This window comes from Vigna radiata, chromosome 11 (genome assembly GCF_000741045.1).
Source record: "Vigna radiata var. radiata cultivar VC1973A chromosome 11, Vradiata_ver6, whole genome shotgun sequence".
In the NCBI taxonomy this organism is placed as follows: Eukaryota; Viridiplantae; Streptophyta; class Magnoliopsida; order Fabales; family Fabaceae; genus Vigna; species Vigna radiata.
This window is the reverse complement of record NC_028361.1, coordinates 4,307,359-4,333,039: the sequence shown is the minus strand read 5'-3', so window position 1 is coordinate 4,333,039 and position 25,681 is coordinate 4,307,359. Positions and strand designations below refer to the sequence as shown.

General features: G+C 33.3%; 4 protein-coding genes across 6 annotated transcripts; 2 read left to right on the top strand and 2 right to left on the bottom strand.

Annotated features, from left to right (window-relative positions):
- The first annotated feature begins 2,071 nt into the window (after nucleotides 1-2,071).
- Nucleotides 2,072-3,783, top strand: LOC106777686 (soyasapogenol B glucuronide galactosyltransferase-like). Its single transcript, XM_014665383.2, has one exon. The coding sequence runs from the start codon at nucleotides 2,137-2,139 to the stop codon at nucleotides 3,613-3,615; it is 1,479 nt and encodes a 492-aa protein (XP_014520869.1). The 5' UTR covers nucleotides 2,072-2,136; the 3' UTR covers nucleotides 3,616-3,783.
- A 283-nt stretch (nucleotides 3,784-4,066) lies between these two features.
- Nucleotides 4,067-8,531, bottom strand: LOC106777684. 3 transcript variants are annotated; one of them, XM_022775980.1, is made up of 10 exons: nucleotides 8,122-8,531; nucleotides 7,973-8,035; nucleotides 7,782-7,866; nucleotides 7,603-7,671; nucleotides 7,320-7,401; nucleotides 7,041-7,092; nucleotides 5,729-5,838; nucleotides 5,567-5,636; nucleotides 4,582-4,667; nucleotides 4,067-4,452 (listed from the first exon to the last, which is right to left on the bottom strand). In XM_022775980.1, the coding sequence occupies exons 1-10, from the start codon at nucleotides 8,464-8,466 to the stop codon at nucleotides 4,410-4,412; spliced, it is 1,005 nt and encodes a 334-aa protein (XP_022631701.1). In that variant the 5' UTR covers nucleotides 8,467-8,531; the 3' UTR covers nucleotides 4,067-4,409. The 3 variants fall into 3 exon arrangements, with proteins under 3 accessions (XP_022631701.1, XP_022631700.1, XP_014520867.1); XM_022775979.1 differs by having other exon boundaries at nucleotides 5,729-5,841; nucleotides 8,122-8,530; XM_014665381.2 differs by having other exon boundaries at nucleotides 5,729-5,841; nucleotides 7,320-7,398; nucleotides 8,122-8,466.
- Nucleotides 8,532-15,850: 7,319 nt separating this feature from the next.
- On the top strand, nucleotides 15,851-17,550 carry LOC106776503 (soyasapogenol B glucuronide galactosyltransferase-like). The gene has a single exon (XM_014663981.2). The coding sequence runs from the start codon at nucleotides 15,952-15,954 to the stop codon at nucleotides 17,428-17,430; it is 1,479 nt and encodes a 492-aa protein (XP_014519467.1). The 5' UTR covers nucleotides 15,851-15,951; the 3' UTR covers nucleotides 17,431-17,550.
- Nucleotides 17,551-20,383: 2,833 nt separating this feature from the next.
- Nucleotides 20,384-25,557, bottom strand: LOC106777917 (SUMO-conjugating enzyme SCE1). The gene is made up of 6 exons (XM_014665738.2): nucleotides 25,398-25,557; nucleotides 25,195-25,292; nucleotides 25,010-25,093; nucleotides 21,490-21,642; nucleotides 21,265-21,378; nucleotides 20,384-20,735 (listed from the first exon to the last, which is right to left on the bottom strand). The coding sequence occupies exons 2-6, from the start codon at nucleotides 25,258-25,260 to the stop codon at nucleotides 20,673-20,675; spliced, it is 480 nt and encodes a 159-aa protein (XP_014521224.1). The 5' UTR covers nucleotides 25,261-25,292; nucleotides 25,398-25,557; the 3' UTR covers nucleotides 20,384-20,672.
- Nucleotides 25,558-25,681: the final 124 nt, after the last annotated feature.

Here is a 25,681-nt window from a genome sequence, read left to right as displayed (position 1 = left end):
ACAAGATGGCCCCAGATTTGCTACAAATAAACCAAGTTTCAAACTAACAACGTCTTATCAGAATCGACACCGATTCTCTCACGTCTGTTTGTAAAAATATGTTTAAATATTGTAAAAAAAATATTGTTTAAATATCATTAACATTAAAAATAACAACAGAAGAATTCCTTGAATGGAGTTTAGAACTAATAAAAACGCATACCTATCTTAGTGAGTTTGATTTTGCCATATCAATAAAAAGAGTGGAGCCCTTTTCAATATCAAACACCATGCCCTGCAAACCACATTAATCAAATCAAAACAAAGTAACAAACAATTCATGTTACATGATTGCTTGGCCCATAAATCAAGAGACATCTAGTGTTTCACCTACATCTCCAACAGGATTTCATTTTCGAACTCCAATTTCTTAAAATACCCAAATTAATAAAGTGATTATTTATTAACTTTTTTTATTGAGAATTTTTGTATTTAATATTGACTACACCTCTATTTTCCTCCTATTGCAAAACATGCATTTTTTTACACCCTTTCACTCCATTGAATTGTAGGTCTGATAATCTTTTTTCCTTTGCAGCTCATATCAATTGTTATATTTGTTAGTGAGTATAACTTTTAGAATTAAAGATACTTGAGATAGATTGTTAATATTACAGTACAGCTTGGAGTGGTGCATCCAATAAACTTGATTTGCTTTGTGATGGTGCGCTTAAGGTGCTTTCTTCTTGGTGCTATAGCCAGTTGCAGTGATACTGTTGGAGAGAATATTTTGTTTTGTTAACCTATTTGCATGATTACAGAAGACAACAACATCAACTATTGAAATCCGATGTAGGCCGACTGGGATTTTCATATCTAATTCAAATTTTATTTCTATCAAATTGTTTAAATTATATTATTAATGTATGAATTAGTTATTATATTGGTTTATATATTTTTTTTAATTTTATGTATGGGTGTATAATATATTATATAATTTTTAATTCACATAAACTAATTTCCATGAATTTATTAAAATTAATAAAATTATTTTTGAATAAAAATAAACTTAAGATGTCGATTCTACAAAGTTCGGTCGAATGTGGATATTCGATGTTTAAAATTTCGATTCATAATTAATATGTTATATAAAAGTTTAATTATATTACTTATTTGATTATTTGATTAGTTTATAATTATTTTAAATTTATGTATGATTTTGTATAAGTTTATATGTAATTAGATAATTTTTAATTGATATAAATTAATTTTTATGAATTTATTGAAATTAATAAAACTAATTTAGATTAAAAAAAATTACATGTGCATATGAAAATCTGAGTATATATATATATATATATATATATATATATATATATATTTATATATTATTTTTTGTGTTTCTATATGACAAAGTGCATACACAATGCTTCCTACCATTTTTTTTAGTTTGAAAATTTTCTCACTGTTTAATGTTCTTGATTCTATAACCCTTAATTGTTTTTGTTATTTGGTGATCAAATGAAAACATTTGGTGGTTTTGTTGTTGGGATTGTTGTGCCATTTGCTGCAATTAATGTTGAGACATGCCTTGGCAGAAGAATATCATTCAATAGCCATTGGGACTCTACAATTATCTAGAGCAAGCGACATTGATATGCTTTTCTCATCATTATCTACAATTCACATGTTAAATAATATATAAGTCTGCTGTTTAAAAGAGACTTAAATTTAAGTGTGTCATAAATCTCAAAATCCTAAATAACATATTAAAAAGTTAATTTTATAGTAGTGTGGGAGCCACCATTTTCTAGATCTAAATTATTTACTATAGCACATAGTTATAAAATGCTCATTATTGATATCATATCATTATTCTAATCACATCGATAGCCACGTGAGACAAGTACCTACCCATTGGAATCCCCATTACTCCACGAGACGTATCAGTAAGATGTAAAGTTGATTCAAAAAACATTTTAAAATAAGGCCTCGTTTCACACGAGCTTCACTGATTAAGAACAACACAACATTTTTTGAATTAAATCAAGTAAAATTCGAATACATCTTAAGTGGCACTGGGGAAGAATTGCACTATATATAAGTGAAAGTGAAAGAAGAATGAAATAGCGTAGAAACTAGAAGTAGCAAAACATTATGGGAAAAGAGACAGAGCTAAAGTCAATTTTCCTTCCTTTTCTGTCGACCAGTCACATAATTCCTCTGGTCGACGTTGCCAGGCTCTTCGCCATGCATGGCGTAGACGTCACCATAATAACAACTCCACAAAACGCCACCGTTTTCCAGAAGTCCGTAGACCTCGACTCCAGTCGCGGCCGCCCCATCAGAACGCACTTGGTGACCTTCCCCGCCGCTGAAGTGGGGCTTCCGCCGGGGATCGAAGCCTTCAACGTCGACACGCCTCGCGAGATGGTCCCCAGAATCTACATGGGTCTCTCCATTCTCCAACCTCGCTTCGAACAACTATTCCACGATCTCCGACCCGACTTCATTGTCACCGACATGTTCCACCCTTGGACTGTCGAAGCCGCCGCCAAGCTCAGCATTCCCAGGATCATGTTCCACGGCGCAAGTTATCTCGCTCGATCCGCTGCCCACGCGGTGGAGCAGTACGCACCTCATCTGGCAGCGAAATCCAACAGCGACCCGTTTGCGATACCTGGGTTGCCCGACAGGTTGGAGATGACGCCGTTGCAGTTGCCTGATTGGCTCAGATCTCCGAACCAGTACACGGAGTTGATGAAAACGATTAAAGAGTCAGAAAAAAATAGCTATGGGTCCATTTTCAACAGTTTCTACGACCTCGAGAGTGCTTACTACGAGCACTACAAGGGCGTGATGGGGACCAAGAGTTGGGGAATCGGACCGGTTTCGTTGTGGGCGAACCAGGATGCTTCGGATAAGGCTGCACGTGGCTACGCTAAAGAGGACGAAGGAGAAGAAGGGTGGCTAAAGTGGCTCAACACGAAAGCAGAGAGGTCTGTTTTGTACGTGAGTTTTGGAAGCATGAACAAGTTTCCTTACTCCCAGCTTGTTGAAATCGCGAGTGCCCTTGAAGATTCTGGGAAAGATTTCATTTGGGTGGTGAGGAAAAACGATGAGGGTGGAGAAGGAGAGAATTTTTTGGAAGAGTTTGAGAAGAGAATGAAGGAAAGCAAGAAAGGGTATCTGATATGGGGTTGGGCGCCGCAGTTGCTGATACTAGAGAATCCTGCGATCGGAGGATTGGTTACTCACTGTGGTTGGAACACGGTGGTGGAAAGCGTGAATGCGGGGTTGCCGATGGTGACGTGGCCTCTGTTTGCGGAGCATTTTTTCAATGAGAAGCTGGTGGTGGATGTGCTGAAAATAGGAGTGTCAGTGGGGGCAAAAGAGTGGAGAAACTGGAACGAGTTTGATGGAGAAGTTGTGAAAGCAGAAGACATTGGAAACGCCATTGGTGTGATGATGAGCGAGAAGGGCGAGGATATGAGGAGAAGAACGAAGACGCTAAGCGGTGCTGCAAAGAGAGCTATAGAGGATGGTGGCTCTTCTCACAACAACTTGAACGAACTGATTCGCGAACTCAATCAGATCAAACTTTCCAAAGCTCAAGAAACCGCACCCGCTCCTTGACACCACTTTTTCAATACGACTTGTCGTTTTTATCCCATTTCCATTCCAGATCATGAAAATGTATTTTTAACACCACGTGGCAATATTTGATTGTGCATTTTAAATAATATCTTCAGAAGTAAAATTTAATAAAATTTTATGCAGAGGGTGTTTTGGAAATTGAGAAAAGGGGTTCATCTTCCTCTTAGCAACTTGAAATCTCTTTATCTCAAGTCTTTCTCTTGGTTGTCATTCATTCTCACCGACCATTGTCACGTCTACTGAAATCTCTCTTCATCTCTTTATTGTCTCATTTTGTTTTCGCATTTTTTTTGCCTTGTCTCTCCCTTGTGATTTGTTCTTGTTTTCTAATCTATTGGCAACGAGTCCATCTAAAATGACGGATGTTTTACCCATTAAATTTCACCATCAAATTTATAAGCTGTAATATACAAATATAAACTACACCAAATACCCAAGAACAAAAGATAAAATACAAATAAAATTAATAATATTTTTATCAGTGTTTCCAAGAGCTGTAAAGTAAAAAGTAGTTCTATATAAATTTACAGTAGATAAAATACACGAGAACAAGATCGATGATTGATGAACAACAAGCATTTAACTTGTGTCCTTTTTTTCTATTTTCAAAACAGTGAACAAGTTCTGCAAATTTTGGATTTGGGATGAAGGCAACCCAGCTTCCATTCTCTGTTGTAGCCGCAAATAACAACTCATTGTTCTGCCCCAAGGCATCATGAGTGATTCTCGTGTTTTTTCACCTTTTTCCATTTTCTAATTTTCCAGCATGTAAGTTACTTTGGCTTCTTTCGCATGCCCATCCGCGATTTTGCATATCTAAGATTCTTATTAAGCAATACCAAACATTGGAACAGTAATAAGATTCGACCACAACCGAAATCACACAAAAAAAAAAAAAAACAACAGAAGTGAATGAGAACAAGAGCGCAGATGACCAAAGGATACTCTAAACGCATTCCCTCGCCAGTTTGCGAAGAGTGAAGAATTGTGCCTTGCAAACTGTTCAGAGCTTCAGTTGAGCTAGTGGCATCCTGCACATATACTATGGGCGTCAACAGTATATACTATCGTGACTGCTCAGAGTAAGCCTCCAAATAAAAATTAAGCAACTGGCCAATGAAGCCCATACACTAGTTTTCATGTTAGATATCATCATCACAATTACAGCCAATTAGTTGAATTTTAAATGAATACTAAAAAGCCCAGGAAATCCATTCATAATAAGAAACTGATACAGGAATGTGTTGGGCTGTCAAGTAAAGGTGCTCTAAAAATAGGTGTCTGAAGCATCACATACGGAAAAATGTCCAACACCCATAAAAAAAATCAAAATTCATCAATTAAATATTTTGAAAGTAAATTGCCTGAAGCGTTTCCAATACTCTGTACATACATTAGTCCCTCCATATGGCTCAAGACAATGTTCTGTATCTCATGTAGTTTTTTCATTGTTATAAGACACCCAGTAATGAATATTGCCAAAAATGAGTATCTCTTCCACACGTAGAACAAGGGCTAGTAATTCTGAGATTTATGGACCAAAAATACAAAAACAAAAAATAAAATGTTTGGAGTAGTGATTTTTACTATGACATTCTTGCTTGGGCAAGGAAATTGTATATTTTTTGTAACTTATTCATTGTAAAAGAAAATACTCTGACATGGATGGGGGAAAGATAAGCAACTGTGACAATTACACATGGATTATTGATACGTTCATGTATTAACGTGCAATTTGTAATGCGAATGTCTCTTCACAAATACTACATATAACTTTTTGTTAAAGCATCTAAACCTTTTCGTACTTTACCATGTTTAACATTCTCCCATATCCCCATAATGTATGGGGGCTTTCTAAATGCTGCTCAATGATAAAATACACCCATTTAGTAGTTATATCCAGAGAAAAAATTAAATAACGAAAAGAAACCTGGAAATCAACAAATGCTACTGGCGCCCCGTATGTGCTCTGCATCTTCAGCTTCAAAAATCCATGGTATCTGATGTAAAATTTTATATAAAAACAAAATCAAATTACACTTCTACAGATTTTAATAATACAAAAACAACCCATGCGTATATGTCTACCAACCTAGAAAAAACTTGCATTAGCTCTTGTTCATTACAAGATGGCCCCAGATTTGCTACAAATAAAGTTGCACACGGGGTTGAGTTTTGAGGAATGTAAGGAGATGAAGACTTCTTCTGTCAACATATAACATAAGAAACAAAACAATTACTCAGGTAAAATGTGTAGTCCTAGGATTAAATAAGGTACTGTCGAATACATATGACATGGAGGAAGACCATGATACTTAAACATGAGAAACTATTGACTTATATATTGCATATTTGCATAAGATCACATTTCATCAATGGCAAACAAATGGCTATGTGAATGAAGAATAGCTTTACGAGATAAGTATCATGCCATCTCCAAAAGTTACTTTTATACTATCATTTAAAGCATTATAATGTTGAAGTTGAACAGCCTAATCAAAGAACTAAAGGACCTGAACATAATACAGAAGTTTCAACACGGTCTGGAAACAGAGCTCGTGAAGATTAGGAAAAAAAGAGATAAAATTTACACCCAAGGGCATAGCTAGACTAAGCTCCAATCCCTTGCGGAACTGTTGAACCACAGAATAGAAACTCTGATTAGCTAACCATCTTACTTCCACACCATTTTGTACCCCACTTAAAGCACATTACACCCCAAGGACCATCCACTACTTGGTAGTCAAGAAAACAAGACTATTGCAAATAACCAAAGAAATTTTCCGTGTTAGGTTGGAGGGGAAAGAAGAGGCCGGAGACGGAAAGGGAACTATTTAATTTTATGTTCTTTGGTTCAATGCTTTGAAGAATGGAAATAAGACAACTAAAATCTCATCTCTCCTACTTCACCCCTCCAATGTTGCAAGAGTGTGAAAGGGAATTCTTTTATGAAATTTGCACTGCGTATATACCAAAATGTCCAAAAAATATATTTTACTTTCGTATCCTCTATTAAAATTTTAAAGGATAGCCCTTCTATACGTTCTGTATATTGTTACCACATTAAAAATCTCATCTCTCCTACTTCTATACGTTCTGTATATTGTTACCACATTAAAAATCAAATAGAATAGAAATGAAAAGCAGACCTCTTATTTCCAAAGATATTTCCTAAAACAAAAAGATGAAGCATTATTTTAGGAGTAGCTTTTCTCCAAGTCATCTAAAGGGAACAAAAATTTGAATTCAGTTAAAGATTACCAGAATCAAAAAATTGAGACATGTTTCCAAACAAAAGAGCAATTTCAATTTAACAAGGATATATGACCAACTGAATCACATCATACTGGAAATCTTTTTAAGGCTATGCTAAAACATATAAATTGAGCATTTACAACACTAACCATATTCAGGTATCGACCATCATTCACAGCACTACCATCAGCACTTCCAAGACTATTACCAAAAACAGAGAAGCAAATAATCAGATGAGATTGCAACAAACACAAAGGGTTAATCTGAAAAGAATTACCCTTACTTTAAACACATTAGTTATTTTCTTCTAATTGAGAGCGTTCTACAGGAAGCTCAAACTAACAATGTAAATTTGGAAAATGTGCTTTATCAAAGATAGAAGCAATCAACTTCCACATAAAAAACCGTGATTAAGTAGTGCAGATGACCTTTGTGCAGATGGATAACCAAACGTGTTCGTGTTGAAAGCAGGATTACCCATTCCAGGCATGTGAATGCTGCTAACACCTGCTAGTGCCGAAGAGTGCAAAACATGTGCAATGTGAGCTCATAGGCAAGTGTCCTTGGTGTGATCAATAGTTACTGGCCTCAAAGCAACAGAATAAACGATGAACTGAACATAACACAGCAGTAAACTGGGAAAATAAAAACTTCACACAACCTACATATACAGACAACAACGCACCAAGTTTCAAACTAACAACATCTTACCAGAATCGGGAGTGACCCATGATGATGTAAGACTTCTAGCTTTCTTATCGGCACCGATTCTCTCATCATCTGTTTGTAAACGTCAGTCAATCAACAAAATTCAACTGGAAGATCTAAAACATAATAAAAATAACAACAGAATTCCTTGAATGGAGTTTAGAACTAATAAAAACGCATACCTATCCTAGTGCGTTTGGATCTAGAGTTTGATTTTGCCAGATCAATAAAAAGAGTGGAGCCCTTTTCAAGATCAAACACCATGCCCTGCAAACCACATTAATCAAAACAAGTAAAGCCACGTAGACAAATGCATTTGATGTCAATGAGAAAAACAAGTAACAAACAATTAATGTTAGGATAAGATCCTCACATTCAAAGCATGCATTGCCATGATTGCTGACTGCTGACTGGCGAACACAGCAAAAGCAAAAGGCTGCCAAGACATGAAAACCACATCAGTGAAACGATTCACATCAATTCATAAATAAAGATACTCAATAAATTAAAATTGCAATCAACCTGAGACGAATTGGTGGGACTCCGTAGATGTGAAGACTCGTAACCGGGAAATTCGCGGAAAAGATTGTAGATTTCGCGGGGCTTTACATCTTCTGGAAGGCCAGCGACGAAGAGGGTGCGAACCTCGTTCGAGGAGGGTTGAGGAGCGCCGTAAGAACCGAACTGCTGATGCTGAGCCACGTATGGCGGATGCCCGTGGTGCGCCGGCGGGACAACCGCGCCGGGTGGCGGTGGTACCACCGCCAACAGCGGAGGAGGTGGCGGAGGTGGCGGTTGATAGTACTGATGGTAAGTGAGAAGGCCCGCCGGTTGGGGCTGTGAGTAGTAGGCAGCCATGTCGTCCATGGAATTCAGTTCACACGCGACAAGCCCTAGAATTTTGGTTTATTTTTTTCTCAATTGTTTTATTCGGTTTGTGGGCTTTGAAAATTGATTTTATTAACGTCTTAGTAGGTTCAAGTGGGCTTGGCCTACAAGAAATGTTTTGCAAGTAAATTTTATCCTACACTCCTCTTTTTTCTTCCTATACCCCCATTAAAAACCTGTAATTCTCAAACTACACCTCATTAAAAATATATTAAAAATATTTACATCTCCTTTTCTTTAATATTTCCATATTTAGTTTTATGGAAAGTAAAACCTTTCGAAACAACTACTTCAAATATATTTTTAAAACATCTTGGAATATACGAAAATACCTTATGGAATACTCCATTTCTAAACCAAAACTAGATAAAATTGTAGTTTATTAAATTATAATACGTATTGAAACATGAATTTAATTAAAAGAAATACAATGTTAAAAGGTCCATTTGAATTTGAAGGATTCAAACATATCATTTAAGCCATAAATAACTTAAAATTTCAGACAAATTTTATAAAACTAAAAATAATTTTTTACTTTGAGAATAAGATACTCAATCTCACATTCATATCATTCCTTTGTCATCTCCTATCCATAAACAACTATTAAATTATAAAACTAAAATTACAAACTCTCCCAAAGACATGAAAATTACTTTATTCAAACAACTTTTTTCATAGTTATTTCAAATATAAGATAAATATAAGAAAGGTATGCCATAAGATGTGATTAATAACTCAAAAGGTTGCCTAAGTGTAAAATATGTAATAAATTATCTATCATAATTTCACATTTTAATGCTCATATTGAGAAACGGAGTGGGATAACCGATTTCTCTACATGAAATATGTAATTTTGTATTGAAATTTTGGTTTTGCCTTTTAAAAGTAGTTTTTATTTTATTTAAAATGTTTATGCTATCAAATTTAAATTAAAAATGATTTTAATTATTTGAATTTGATAAACGATTTTAGTCGCTTTTAAAATAACGAAACCAATTTTTAAATACAAAACTAAAAAACACAGTTTAAGAATAAATTACGAAATAAATAAATGTGTCTGTTGAGAAATCAACAAGTAATATAACACATTTCATAATATAATCTTAAAAAAATTAAATGGAGGGAAACTTTTTCCTCGAACTCATTTTAAATATGATATTTTGTTCTTTTGTACGTTTATACTTCCACACACCTAATCTTCTTGTTTTCCGTTTCCATATATAGATTTATGTAAAACCTTTAATTAAATTAAATTATAGTATTTTATGTTAATTAGCATGCACACAACATTTTGTCGGAGCCACCGTTATCTAGATCTAATTTATTTACTACAGCACATGGTTATAATATGCTCATTATTGATATCATTATTCTAATCACGTCGTAATATCCTACTTCCAAATATATATATATATATATATATATATATATATATATATATATATATATATATATATATATATATATATATATATATATATATTAAGGAAATAGTTTACATAGTCGGACTATTACTATTTAATCTTCTTTTTTTACATTACGAGGGTTTCCGTACGCTTTTTTAATAATAATTGTATTTACACAATGAATAATTAATGTCGAAATTATCAAAATAATTTTGCATTATTTCACATAAAAGTTATATCTTTTTTTCATGTATACTATTTATTAGCCATAAATAATATGGGTAGATTAAATTAAAAAATTTAAATTTGTTATTCTAAAACAAATTTTGCATGCAAGGGTATAATAGCCACGTTACACTCTCTGAAATCCCGATTAGTCGACGTGGCATATATTTATATTGTAAAATGCTTGTTTAACAACATTTTCTTGACACATTTTTTACAATGCCACGTGGCAGTTGTCCATTAGCTCAATTTGAAAAAAAAAAACAATATTCAATTAATTAGGGGAGGATATTATAAGGAGGAAAAATATGAAATTTCTTTTCATTTTTTCTCTATTCTTCTTTCATTCGCACTTTGGTTCTCTCATCTCTCTCGTCTTTCTGTAGAACCCTAACGCCTTGGCCCATCTTCACCTCCATCGTTCCTCTTGGTTGGTCTCCCATCTCTGTTATACTCTTTGTTTGTGGTACGACCCAGCATCCTGTTGTGCAACAATGAAGTCGTCTTGGATGTCCCTATCTATCATTGGTATTGTGCTTTCGCGGTGTCGTGTTGTTTTGTGGCTTTCGTGTGTTGCACGAATCTTAACCATCTTCTTGAGCATTGGCGTTTTCGTGTTGGGCGAACCTTAACCTTTCGTACTCACCATTTTTCCATTGTGCCTCTTTGTCGCAAGCCACCCAGGATTGAAGTTTTATCCAAGGTTGGTAGCATTATTAGGAGTGGATACTGAACAACGAGAACATTAGAAGAATGGAAGCGTCAGCGCAATATGGATTGTTACATGATTAGTTTCATTTGTAGAGATTTTGTTTGTATTTAGACGAAGATGGATTTTTTGCTTTGTAACAAACAATGATATTTATGTACAAATTGTTATTGCAATAAGATGATAGCTTTCATGACTACTTAATGTGCAATTTTATTTCATTTACGTTGTGTTTATTTTGATGACAAAGTAACGCGCAATATTAATAAGTTTTTGGCATGAATCTAAAGGCTTACAATTGATTTTGGTGTTTAGGTGTGAGTAGAGTGTGGAAAGACATATTTTGGAACTCCATCATGGAGGAAAGAAACAATGTTTGTGAGATTACCAACTTAGGTGAAGTCCTGAAACTTGTAGAGGCCAAAAACACACTGGTAATCGATTACAACTGGCTCGTAAACGATTACACGTGGAAAATCTTGGTTTTGTACAGAAACTTGTATTGCAGGAGCCAACTATGGTAACTTGTGTGACCGTGACCAATATTTATAACTCTTTGACATAAATCCAATGGTTTTCACTTGATTTTTGGTGTTTACGTGTGAGTAGAGGTTGAGAAGTAATGTTTGGGCACTCCATCATGGAGGAAAGAAACAATGTTTGTGATATTACCAACTTAGGTGAAGACTTGAAAGTTGTGCAGCAAAAAATACACGGGTAATCCATTACAATGGGGTCGTAAATTATGGGTTGAAGTAATTTGAAAGGTCTTTGAGTCTAGTTTCCAACAAAACAAGAATCAACTCATTTGGAGTTCGGTGAAGAAAGTTATGAGCAAAACAACTAGCAAAAGTCAGAGGTGGCAAAAATGTGTAAAACGTTAACTTTAAGAAATAAACTGCACCTACTTAGATGACCAAGAATCACAAATTAGTAGTACTTGGAAAGAGTTTTGAGTCTATTTTCTAATACAAAAGGAATCACATCATTTTGGAGGTATGTGGGAAAAGTTATGATTAAAATAGTCAGCAAAAGTTAAAGTTGACAACATATTAATTTCGTCATGACACCAACATCTTTCCTCCACCAAGGACTACCCAAAATCCAATTTTCAGGCTTTACTCACACTTAAACATTAAAAAGAACTCTCATCCATTTACGAAATATGAAAAAATTACGTAAAATGTTTTTGGCTCTTATAGCACAAGTTTTTCTACAAAACCAGATTTTTGTTTGTGTAATCGGTTATAGGATCCTTGTAATCGATTACAATGGCCAAAAAGGCCTATACTTAATTACCAAGGCATAATTTGAAAATTCTCAAGTCTATATTACAACAAAACAAGAATGAACTCGTTTGGAGTTCGGAGGAGAAAGTTATGAACAAAACAATCGACAAAGGTCAAAGTTGGTAGGAATATATAAAGTGTTAACTTTAAGAAATAAACTATACCTACTCAGATATCCAAAAAATTACAAATTAGTAGTCATTGGAAAGGTTTTTTAGTCTAGTTTCATATAAAAAAAGAATCACATTGGAGGTTGGTAGGAAAAGTTGTCATTAAAATAGCCAGCAAAGGTCAAAGTTGACAGCATGTTAACTTGGTCATGACACCAACATTGGGTCTGTCCTCCACTAAGGATTGCCCAAAACCCAGTTTTCAGGCTCTACTCACACTTAAATATTAAAAATAACTTACATTCATTCAAGAAATATGAAAAAATTACATAAAATATCTTTGGCTACTTATGTGCCCACAGCTGACTCCTGCAGTTCACCTAACTTGGTTCAAAAGTATATGTGGGCTTTGACCTTTGCTGATTATTTTAATCGTAACTTTTCCCACAGACCTCCAAATGATGTGATTCTTTTTTTATTAGAAAATAGACTCAAAAGTCTTTCCAATGACTACAAATTTGTAACTTTTTGACATCTTAGTAGGTAAAGTTAATTCCCTAAAGTTAAAGTTTTATATATTCTTACCACCTCTGACCTTTGCTGGTTGTTTTGCTTTTAATTTTCTCCACCGAAATACAAACGAGTTGATTCTTTTTTCATTACAAAATAGACTCAAAAATATTTCCACTAACTACTAATTTGTAATTTTCCCATCTAAGGTAAGAAACATGAAACAATAACTTGAAAGTAAACTCATTTAAGAAGCTTAAAAAAAACGTTTTTGGGAAATTAACTATATATAGTACACTGATCTAAAAATTATGGGTTGATAGTCATTTGAAATCTTTTTGAATCTAGATTCGAACAAAACAAGAATGAACTTATTTGAAGTTTTGGTAAAAAAATTTATTTTGACGTTAAATTTTAAAATAATAATAATTGAAATTGACCAATCAAATGCTGACACGTGGCATTGTTTGGAAAAAGTGTGTTAAAAATTGGCTGAGAAAATATGGAGACCCATTTATATTAGTAAAATGTAAAGTTGATTCAAAAAATACTTTAAAATAAGGCCTCGATTCACACGGGCTTCACTTATTAAAAACAACACAAAACATTTTTTGAATTAAATTATGTCTTAAGTAAACTTCGAATACATTTTAACATGATATTTTGTGGTTCTTAATGCATACAACTTTTGGAAACATCTATATCAACGATATTATATCCTCCCAGTGCGGGCCTGAAGAGTGAAGGTACGACAGTATCACTGGGGAAGAATTGCACTATATATATATGTGAAAGGAAGAAGAATGAAATATTAAAGAGTAATTTATATTAACAAATTATATTTACTTATCCTTTTTATTAACAAATTACAATTTAAAATATTATTTTTTTAATGAGTAATTTTCATATCTTAATATAAAAGAGTTAGGCGAAACTTTATTCACAACCATAATATCTACAACATTAGAAATTTATAAATATAACTTAATGAAATATTATAAATTTATTATTCTATAAATAAAGATGTTCGCAACAAAGAATATCATTGTAAAGAGACGAATATATGTTAATCCAAGAATCAATTGATGTGTAAACAATCTCATAAAAACACGAATTTTCAATAAAAATTATATGTTATCTATACTATACAGTGGACATAAAGTATAAGACCATGGCTTCCTATTTCTTCTCTCTCTCTTTCTCATAATTTCCTTTTCATTTCTTATCTTTTCTCTAAAACCTAAGTGCAACCATGAAATTGAGAAGTTAAAAAATATATCAAATTTAGAGATAATGCTTCTTGAAACTTTTCTTTATATTGAAACTTCTTTAATTGAAACTTTTTTTAATAACTTAATCTAGATCTGTAATAGTGAGTCATAATGCTTCTTGAGCTAAGGGATTTTAATATTAAGAGAAACTATTTTGAGGTAAGAAAAGATTATTATTTTTATTACTTCAATTCTTAATTTATTTTATGATATGTGGATTGGTAAGATTCAATTATTTCTTAATAATATTGTATTTTGTTGATGCAAATGATTATTTATACTTGTATTTTTGTGTGTAAAATCCCTATGATTAAAATGATTATGTGAAATAAGAATTGGTTGGAGATTTTTAATAAATTTGTATGGTGAATGGATACATGCTAGTTAGTTTGTACAATATTAAAATTATGTATGATTTGATGATTCTATGTAATTAATGGTAGCATTCGTTATGAGGAAGAAATCAGAAAATCATGGTATATATGATTGTATTGGTTTAATGTTAAAAATTAAATAATTAACTCTTTGTGTTTTAAAATTGGTTTGAATAATACTTTCATTTGATTTGAGATATCCTTTTCGAAAATTAGTGTTATTTGAGATTATTTTTAAATGAGATAAGAGTTTTTAATTGGTATTATAAAAACAATTTAATTGTTCAAATAGAACTAACAAATCAATTTGACAACTCATTATGTTTAGAAAGTTCTGTCATGACGACCAACTTAAGAATCATGATATTTTAACAACTTTTTAACAATAGATTATATGTTACTATTTTATTGATTCGTATATTTAAAACGGATCAATCTCAAGTTATCATATAGACGATTGTAAATAAGTTGTTAAAAAAAGTTGTTAAAGATACATCTTTCTTTAACGTAACAATGTCATTAAAGATTTCATATCTATTAAAATCATAGTTAGTCTATGAAATACCTTGTAGAATTATATGAGCGATAGACGACTTTATGGGTATTATACTCAACAAATGTTATTCCGGAACTAAATTTAAATTGAGTTAATGTTTTAATGAATGGTAATTATTTGTTTGAAATATGAATTATGCTATATGAAATAATTTCCTAAAAATAAATAAAGCATACCTACGTTTCTGTGTGGTTTAATAACCTATTATGATTTTATATTATACATATACAAAAGATACCGTAAAATGGAGAGATGACCAATAGTTATAAATTAAGTATATAAAATATGTATTATATAAATTATCTTGATTTATGAAAATTGAATATATAATTGTGAATACATATTTTTAACTTATAATATTGATTATACTTAATATTTAATTTATGTTTAATATTTAATTTCTAATACTTTGATCAATATTAATTAATAAATTTGTCCAAAATAAATAGTATTTAGAAATTAAGATTTTGGCGTCGTGTGCAAGTGTTCCAAAATCTGTATGCATCGTGTTTACTGTTCACCAAAATGGAAACTTTTAACCACACGAGAGACTCGAGGCACCATATCGCATATTATTATAATAATAAATTCAGGCCTCGATTCACCCGTGCTTCACCTACAGAATCATAAAATAAAAACATATTTTCAATTCAATGTCTGGGATCAATAATGACAAAAAGACATATGTTCAATGCATCACTGTATAAGGCCATCACAGAAAACATGTCAGCGAGACAATGGGTAATAATTTAAGAACACCGGTACAATGTGTAATTATTCTTAATTCTTTAATAAATATTTAAAAAACTGGGACCATCTGTGTTATTTAATATAAAAAGAAATATGCATATGAAAGTATTATTTTTTATAATTTAATGTTCAGAGATTGTAGGGTATAAATATGTATGTAAGTCCAAGGATCACCAAAAGTGTCCCAAGATTATAGCATATATATATATAAGTGAAAGTGAAAGAAGAATGAAATAGCGTAGAAACTAGAAGTAGCAAAACATTATGGGAAAAGAGACAGAGCTAAAGTCAATTTTCCTTCCTTTTCTGTCGACCAGTCACATAATTCCTCTGGTCGACGTTGCCAGGCTCTTCGCCATGCATGGCGTAGACGTCACCATAATAACNACNCCACAAAANGCCACNGTTTTCCAGAAGTCCGTAGACCTCGACTCCAGTCGCGGCCGCCCCATNAGAACGCACTTGGTGACCTTCCCCGCCGCTGAAGTGGGGCTTCCGCCGGGGATCGAAGCCTTCAACGTCGACACGCCTCGCGAGATGGTCCCCAGAATCTACATGGGTCTCTCCATTCTCCAACCTCGCTTCGAACAACTATTCCACGATCTCCGACCCGACTTCATCGTCACCGACATGTTCCACCCTTGGACTGTCGAAGCCGCCGCCAAGCTCAGCATTCCCAGGATCATGTTCCACGGCGCAAGTTATCTCGCTCGATCCGCTGCCCACGCGGTGGAGCAGTACGCACCTCATCTGGCAGCGAAATCCAACAGCGACCCGTTTGCGATACCTGGGTTGCCCGACAGGTTGGAGATGACGCCGTTGCAGTTGCCGGATTGGCTCAGATCTCCGAACCAGTACACGGAGTTGATGAAAACGATTAAAGAGTCAGAAAAAAAGAGCTACGGGTCCATTTTCAACAGTTTCTACGACCTCGAGAGTGCTTACTACGACCACTACAAGGGCGTGATGGGGACCAAGAGTTGGGGAATCGGACCGGTTTCGTTGTGGGCGAACCAGGATGCTTCGGATAAGGCTGCACGTGGCTACGCTAAAGAGGACGAAGGAGAAGAAGGGTGGCTAAAGTGGCTCAACACGAAAGCAGAGAGGTCTGTTTTGTACGTGAGTTTTGGAAGCATGAACAAGTTTCCTTACTCCCAGCTTGTTGAAATCGCGAGTGCCCTTGAAGATTCTGGGAAAGATTTCATTTGGGTGGTGAGGAAAAACGATGAGGGTGGAGAAGGAGAGAAATTTTTGGAAGAGTTTGAGAAGAGAATGAAGGAAAGCAAGAAAGGGTATCTGATATGGGGTTGGGCGCCGCAGTTGCTGATACTAGAGAATCCTGCGATCGGAGGATTGGTTACTCACTGTGGTTGGAACACGGTGGTGGAAAGCGTGAATGCGGGGTTGCCGATGGTGACGTGGCCTCTGTTTGCGGAGCATTTTTTCAATGAGAAGCTGGTGGTGGATGTGCTGAAAATAGGAGTGTCAGTGGGGGCAAAAGAGTGGAGAAACTGGAACGAGTTTGATGGAGAAGTTGTGAAAGCAGAAGACATTGGAAACGCCATTGGTGTGATGATGAGCGAGAAGGGCGAGGATATGAGGAGAAGAACGAAGACGCTAAGCGGTGCTGCAAAGAAAGCTATAGAGGATGGTGGCTCTTCTCACAACAACTTGAACGAACTCATTCAGGAACTCATCCACATCAAACTTTCCAATGCTCATCAAACCACACCCAATCCTTAACACCATTTTTTTCCTTCCTGTTTCAAACAACACTCGTCGATCAGAGCAACTGAATAATGTACTTTGTGTTTGCATTTGGCTTGAGATTTCACGCTTAATAATAAATTATTTTAAATGAAAGTGACTTGTTAAAATATCTAATATCAACGATTTTAACTATTTTTACTTTATTTAATTTTTTTTTTAAATATAACTTTAATTAGTAAATGACTTTTGATTACCTTATTTTTTATTTATTTTATGAAAAGTTTATTGTATATTATAAAATTATTTTGGGTTTTTTTACGCTAAACAACAATGAGGTAGTATTTTATGATAAACATCGTTCGCTGACTCCACTGATATCCATCACTTCAAAATTCCTTCCATGCATCCATTCCCTAATGGTGAAAGAAAAATAAATACAGGTAAGGAGTAGAATAGTAAATAATGGAGTAAACGAAAATATATATAAAAAGTTATCTAATCACTTTTTCCCTCGCATAAAATGTTAAGCTTTAAAAAACAATGTTACATATGCTGCCAAGAGATGATGTTACGCATCAAATAATAAAATGTAACTCAAACCATCTGAAACATGGATCTTTCGACTGCATGAGTAACTTACGACTCACAGGAATCCATAACAAAAAATAGGTGACAAAGAATACACAAATACGAAGAACACTTTTGTTTCCTTTTTTAGAATAAGATTGTCATAATTAGAATATACATTAAAAATAATTTAAATGAATATTAACTACTTATATTTTTGATGAAATTATCTCCTTCGTGAGAATAAAAATGTAAGAAAATAAATATATAATCAAAGTTACAGTTTCTGTAATGAAAATATGGTTGTTCTTTATATGTTACGGATACACAAACGACTGTGGCGCGAGCAAAGATTAGTTTATGTTTAAAGTAGTGGAATGAGATGTGTGATGATAGGAAGCACATTATAGAGTATTGATTCAAAAATAAAATATGAAAATATGTTTTTAAGGTTTCTTAGTACGATTCTATAGAATTATTATTGGAAGTAGTATATTGACTAGAGATATGACCTAATTATAATATATAAGTGGGAAACAAATTTCATCTTACAAGTCAGTTTTGTTTTGTGAGGTTGAGTAAGACTTAAACTCACTTTCTAACATGTACCAGATTACAAAACAAAATGCTTTTGAAAAATATGGATGGTGGCATCAAAAAAGGAAAAAAAAATGAGAAAAACGTGTTGTAATTTTCTTTGTTTAATTAAGGAATTTAAATTAAACAATGTATGCCTTGAAACTTTGTGAGTTTAAAAGTTCTTGTGTAAGAACAAAGGAATTTTAATAAAAATATTTTCAAACTTGAGTTTGTGGAACTTGTAGTGTAATATAGGTCACATGTATACAAACACGCATATAACATTAATTAACAATCATACGAATATACCATTAAATTAAAAAATTATATAAGATGAAACTGTGTAATAATAAAAGAAAATTTTATCCAATTGGTCATTAAAAGAAAGATATAGCTAACTGGTTTATATTATATATATATAATTACATAAAAGTTTATTAGGATATTTTATTTTAGTAATTGTGGGATTTATTCAATATGATATCTTATATCATGTTCATGTTGAAGTTACAGTAGATAAAATGTTTCTATTTTCACAAATGTACCTAGATTTCAAATTGATATTATTAGTGTTTTTTTTAATTGCTTAGATATTTTTCTTTAAATATGTTCAATTTTAAGGAAAGTTTTTGTATAAGAGAAATTAGTGATGATAAAACTGCTATATTATTTGGAAATGCGTACCTTTATTGTGAGAAGATGAAATTTTAGTTTTCCAATTTTTTTTTTTTTGGTTATGATAAATCTGCTATATTATTTTTATTAGATATTTTTGTGTTATGATACAAATCTATATCATTGATATTAGAAAATTTAATACGGTGAATGACTAAAATTTTATTAAAATATCACATTATTTTTATAATATTTATTTTCTCTTAAGATTATATATATTATCTAAAAATATGAATAAATTTAATATATAGATAAATGCATATCTTATATCATTAAATTTATTGAGATTAAATTAGATTTAAATTATTTTCTTAATGTCGCGAACTTGTTTCTATTTTCTTCGAACAAAAGTAGAGTTATGCACTAAGTGTGTATTTATATCTCTTCAAAAAAAAAATCACATATAAAAGCATTATGAACTAATTTCTCGAATATAAAAAGGGTAAAACAATATATCAGAAATTTAAAATTGTTTGTGCCCTAATATATTAGGATATTTGTTAAAATAATATTAAATTAACCATTAAAATTGCCGTAATAATTTAATACTTTTATTATTTTTAATATCGGTATAAGCGTTGAAAAAGAGCGTTTTGAGATTTTACTTTATCTTCTCTCGGTATTGCATTCCAAGAGTTTAAATTATCGTTTGAATAAGAAACATTATTGATGATAAAAAAACTACTGATTCAAATTAAGAATAAAAAGGTTGGGTCAAAACTGTAAAAAAAAAAAAAAAACACAAGTCGATAAAAATTACAACGTCCACCGACCTTTCTCTTCCGTCGGAGAGCTGTCAAGATTTATAAAGGACACGATATTAAAACATTATTTATTCATAATTTTATTATTTTGTGATATATATTTTAATTAAAATACATTGGTCTGTGTCACTTGAAGTGCGTCGACCATATCCAACATAATATAGAGTCTCTGGTACTTGTACATCCAAGGCTCATATATCGTTCTATAATTTATAAACTGGGAGGCAGCACTCATACCAGTTACATTTCGGCATCAATAATAAGCCATTCAAAGCAAGAATACAAAAAGGTTAATTGATACCTCTCAACACCATGTGATAATTTATACTGCAATTGGACATGGATACAGAGGTTTGATATCCAGTATAGAAACAACAAATTCTGAATAGAAAGTACCACGGTAGGAGTCATGATATCATATAATTCATCACAGTAAATTATCCATTCACATCGAAATGTACCAGCTAACATGAGGCACAGAAAGTGTCGCCAACAAGTATTATTGGTTGACTTTCACATTGTAATATATTAACACCTTATCCAGACCTGAGAGTAACCAGAAACAATTAAAACCATGGAGTCTGCATATTATGGCAGCTAACAATCACATAACAGTTTCAACACGGAACAATAAATAACTCACAACAACTAACATACTAGAATAGTTTCCTAAAGTGAACAAACATAGAACTAGACAAGAGGTGGATATTGCTTTGCCTGCTGCCGGACTCTTCTCTTATATTCAGTCGCATCCTGCACAAAGAAACATCTATAAGGACTCTACACTGGTAATCAACGCATAACAAAAACCCCATACGCCCAGTACGAGGAAGGGGTCAGTACTGCCTCCCCATTCTCCATCGGGGTAATTTAGGTTCCCGTCTCCAACATCGTAAAATAATAATATAAAAAAAATAAAAAGTTTAAAGAAAAAATGAATATATGAATTATGTTAAAGAAAGGATTATAAATTCATATACAAATTAATTATAAGAAAATTTTCAAAACATCATTTATATATGTGTGTTTGTGTGTTGTGTGCCGACCAAATTGGCAAAGAAGCTCACCCTTTCTCATATTGGGCTATGTTCAACGAAAAAAGATTCGACAAGAAGTGCGAGTATATTAACAATTATTAGTGCATGCGTGAGCATGATCTGCATATTCATATAGTGAGAAAACTGCCACCCCCCATTTTGCATTGATTAATTATGACAGCCCTTCCTTTACCCTTTGAAAACAAGTATAGTCACACAATTCGGGGTGTTTTCAGGTTAGCTACCTGGATGAATAGATGATAACCCTCTGTCTGGGCAGGGTCGGCAGGATTAGGTTGATCAAGCAGGTCTTGGATGCCCACAAGAATCTGCTTCACTGTTATAGCTGGTCTCCACCCCTAAATGTAAAAGAATGATTCAATAAGTATATGTGTATGCACTGAAAAGCATATAAAATAACTTGATACGAGCTTCAAGATGTCATGCAATTATCAGAAGGATATACTTACACTATCTTCATTAAGTATAGACAAGCAAACAGTTCCAGATGGATACACATTAGGGTGAAAGAAACCTTGAGGGAATTTACACTTTGGAGGCTTGCTAGGGTAATCTTCACTGAAATGCATTGTCAGTGGGAAATATCCACCCTCCCAATCAGTCTGCAGCAATTGACATAAAGAATAATTTCAATGAAATAAACAAGTGTCTTGCTCATTCATATGTAAGTCTAATCCAAGATATTCGAAGTCATTGAGCATGATTCACTAGCGTAAGCTCTAAAGGATTAAATATTTTGACTATTTTTCATGACCTTGACCATGTTAAATGCAAAAGGTCAATATTAAGCTACCTATAGCAGATAAGAGGATGCCATCTATTACAATATAATAGAACAATAACAACTATTCCACTATTAAATTTATTATATATTAATGAACAATCTGTATATGAAAAGCTATAACAGATTTTAAAATCTTTAGTTAGTAATAGATTTCAAACAATAAATTAAATAAAGAAATTATAACACAAATTAATCAATCAAATATTTTCTATTTGATACTAAACAATATAGGTATGTTCTGTCATTAAAATTTATTCCAAGTTCTGGCCTTCCGTTGTTAATTTACGCTTAAAATTTTAAAATATTTTAATTAAGATATTTTATTCTAATACTAAAACGATGAACTCCAGTCAAAACACGCTGTTTTCACTGTTCTAAATCACAAGTGGCTAAAATTTAAAACACATAAACCGTTCAGCGTTGTTAGTTAGGTTCACAAAAGTCTTCGTCTGGTGAGAATCGGGTCACCCTTTTGACCCCCTTTTCTCACGGCCAACAAGCACGTGGCCTGAGTTAAACACTAGCAGCAAACAGCAAATAACTGGTATGTGAAAAAAAGACTGTCGCCATGATTTTAAACGTGAAAGACCCGTGATGGCTACGCATGATATAAAGGTCCTTAGAGGAGTAGCAGGGTGCTGCAGCAAGATATAAAGGCCACTGTTCCTCACAATTGACTACTACGATAAGCATCATTAATAATAATCACCCCCAATAAAATCATTGGTAGATGAAGTGTTGAAACTAGATCTCTTTGGTAGATTTGTTAATATATCACACCCATTTAAACCTTACTAGATTTCAAAATCAATGCGTACTAAAATCCATGACACTTAATCTAAAACACTTCACTATCCTACTTCTTGTTTTCTATCTTGCTATCTATATTTTGGTAATAAGTTATAAGTTGAAAATTCCTCCAATCACATGCCAAAATATAAAAACCAGGACATCCTAGAAGGCACAAAATGCCACTGTGAACAATCAAGCACATAAAAGTCAAGACAATAAGCAGATACAAGAGCCATAAAATCGTATTTCCCATTTAATAGCCCAAATAATGGAAAAACAGCACACAAATCATCTCAGGGAAAATGCTGTTAATCTTTTTCAAGCATAATATGTTGACTATTAACCAATATATAGCTAAATACCCATGTACAGGACTTAAGACCCTTACGGTGTTTTAAATCTTGGATAGCAATACAGAGAAGCAGACCACACAATCAACATAGTGGGAGAGTCAGTATTCAGAAAACTTTCATTTACTATTTTAGTTTACTATATTAATTCAATATTATGTCATGAGCTATTTAGTTTTTAGTACTATTACTATTTAGTTTAATATTGTGAGTGTATCTTCTGTTAGACAATGTTACTGGTTGCTTATCTTCTTACAGCTGTCTGTCTTTGTTCTGGTTTAGTGTAACTGTTTGAGACAGTTACTATAGTTTTTTTCCTATGTGGTTAGAGAAATGTTTTAGTTGAACAGATATGACTAACTTATCCTCTAAATATGTTCTTTATCTATATATATATATATATATATATATATATATATATATATATATATATATATATATATATATATATATATATATTTACACACACACACATCTATATATGTAAGTAGTTTTCTGTAAACAGAGTTTCACTATCCTGTCTGTATTCTTGACCATAACTAATAAAATCAGTTTATCAGTGCAAATATCATGGTAACAGAGCACGTTGACCCTTTATCATGGCTTTTACTAGAAATATTGATGGTGATGTTTCTTCTTCAATTCCGGTGGTGATCTATACAGAAAATTGAAACTGTTATCAGAGCACATAGCCTTCATCAGTTTGTTGTTTCTCTTTATATTCCTGAGTTTTTTGTTTCTAAAAGTAATTTTAATCAAAATCACGTCAATCCAGCATATCTAGGTTTGGAAAAGCACGACTAATTGCTTCTAGAGCAGCTTCAATCATCCTTAATGAATTCTATGCTTGCCCGGGGTTCTTGGATCAACACATTCCTATAAAGTGAGGCACAAAATACACTTGTATTCCCATCATAAAACTTGAACCACAGCAAGACAACTCAGATCTGAACTTCATCATCCATTTCTAGAAAATAGCACTGTTGAAGAATAAATATTTCGCATCAAAGCCCTCATTGATGCTCTTTCTGAAGCCGGAGACCAGGCTCCACGTGATTGTTATACAAATAGTTTATATAGTTATTTGAGTTATCATTGTTGCTTAGTTCATTACATTATAAGTGGTGCATTACACAAAGAAAAACCAAAAGAAGCGTGTTGGAGATCTCGTATTGATTATAAATATGGTCAGATTATAATATAGCATCACTTTATCAAGTCGGCTTGGCTAGGTTGAGCTAGACTTAAAAGTACACTTTCTTAAAATGTATCACCCGCAATAGGGGATCATTATCGGACCACTTCCAAATATCTAGTCCATCAGTTGAGATTGTCAATTCTCAGCATAAAGGAGTATACTAAAGATCTCGTATAGACTAGAAGTAAGGCCACATCATAGTATATTGTGAAGTTAAGACTTAAATTTCAGTTTTTTAAGACGATATCAAAGTCTTTAGAAGTCTATCCCAGTCAAGTTTATGGGCTGTCAGGTTCTACCCTAATCACACGTTTGAGATGTTCAATCCTTATCATGACAAATATGCTAGAAATACCATGCCAACTAAAACTACGGATTATCGTATCATGTGCCTTTACTATCAAATTTATGCCTAAGGTTTAAGCCTGAAGCATCACACAACTAGAAGAGTTCCAAAGATCTTTAACATCGTCAAACTACGCGCCGCACGAACTCACATTTCTGCTGTCCATACCACCAACAATTCCATTAAACTGATAAGAAAAGCGTCTGTCGTCACATGCAAGGCTCTAAAGCACAAAAGTCCTAGAGGGCACACAATTACTAGCATGTTAAGCAAACTGAATCCGTATAAACCTGAAAATTATTAACCGTGCTCCATCGATAAAAAATTCATGGATGGGAAAGATCAAGACCTATAGTTTACTTCCAATCCCTAAACCTCTAGGAAACGAGCACATGGCACAAAATTGATAAAAGCCAAAGATAGTTCATGCTATCATTGAAGATAAAAGCAGAGAAAGTGCATGGAGAAGGGGATACAATAAAAAAAGAAAATAACGCACCCCAGTCTTGCCAGGAATAGTGCAATGCCAGACCATCAAATTGACAGTGCCATCAGGGAGGGTCTCCGGTTTGGCAACGAAACCCTAAATTAAAAGAAACAAACATAGATTGTAACGAAAGTGGAATACAAAATTGAAGAGAAATACAAGAGAAAAAAATTAGGGAAAAGTTTTACGATACGAACATGTGGATGGTTCTTCCGCCATGATTTTCGCTCCTCAGCAAGACGTCCACGGGCGATACCAGACATGTTTCGGTGTGTCGATTCTCCGCTCCTAAAATCTGAAGTAGCAGAGTAGAAAGACAAGAATGAAAAAGGTGACTTTCCTGGCTTTATATATCTTTGGTTTGTTGGATGAATAAATAGTATAAACAAATTGATTTTACCAAACCCTCTCTCTCTCTGCAGCAACAGTTGCCTCCGCTACAGATACAACACCAACTCAACAAACACTGTTTTCTGCACCGCTTCCTTCTCTCTACAATAAAACCAACGCTCTTGAATTCATCTAAAACTCTCCCTTTATATTCTCTCTTCGTCAGGGATTCAAAAACTCTCTTCCTTATCACGCGTGAGAATCACGCTATTATGCCCCCACACGCTATCACGTGACCTTTCCTTTGCTTCGTTTTTTCATACAATTTAAATTTTTTCAAAAAAAAAAAAAAAA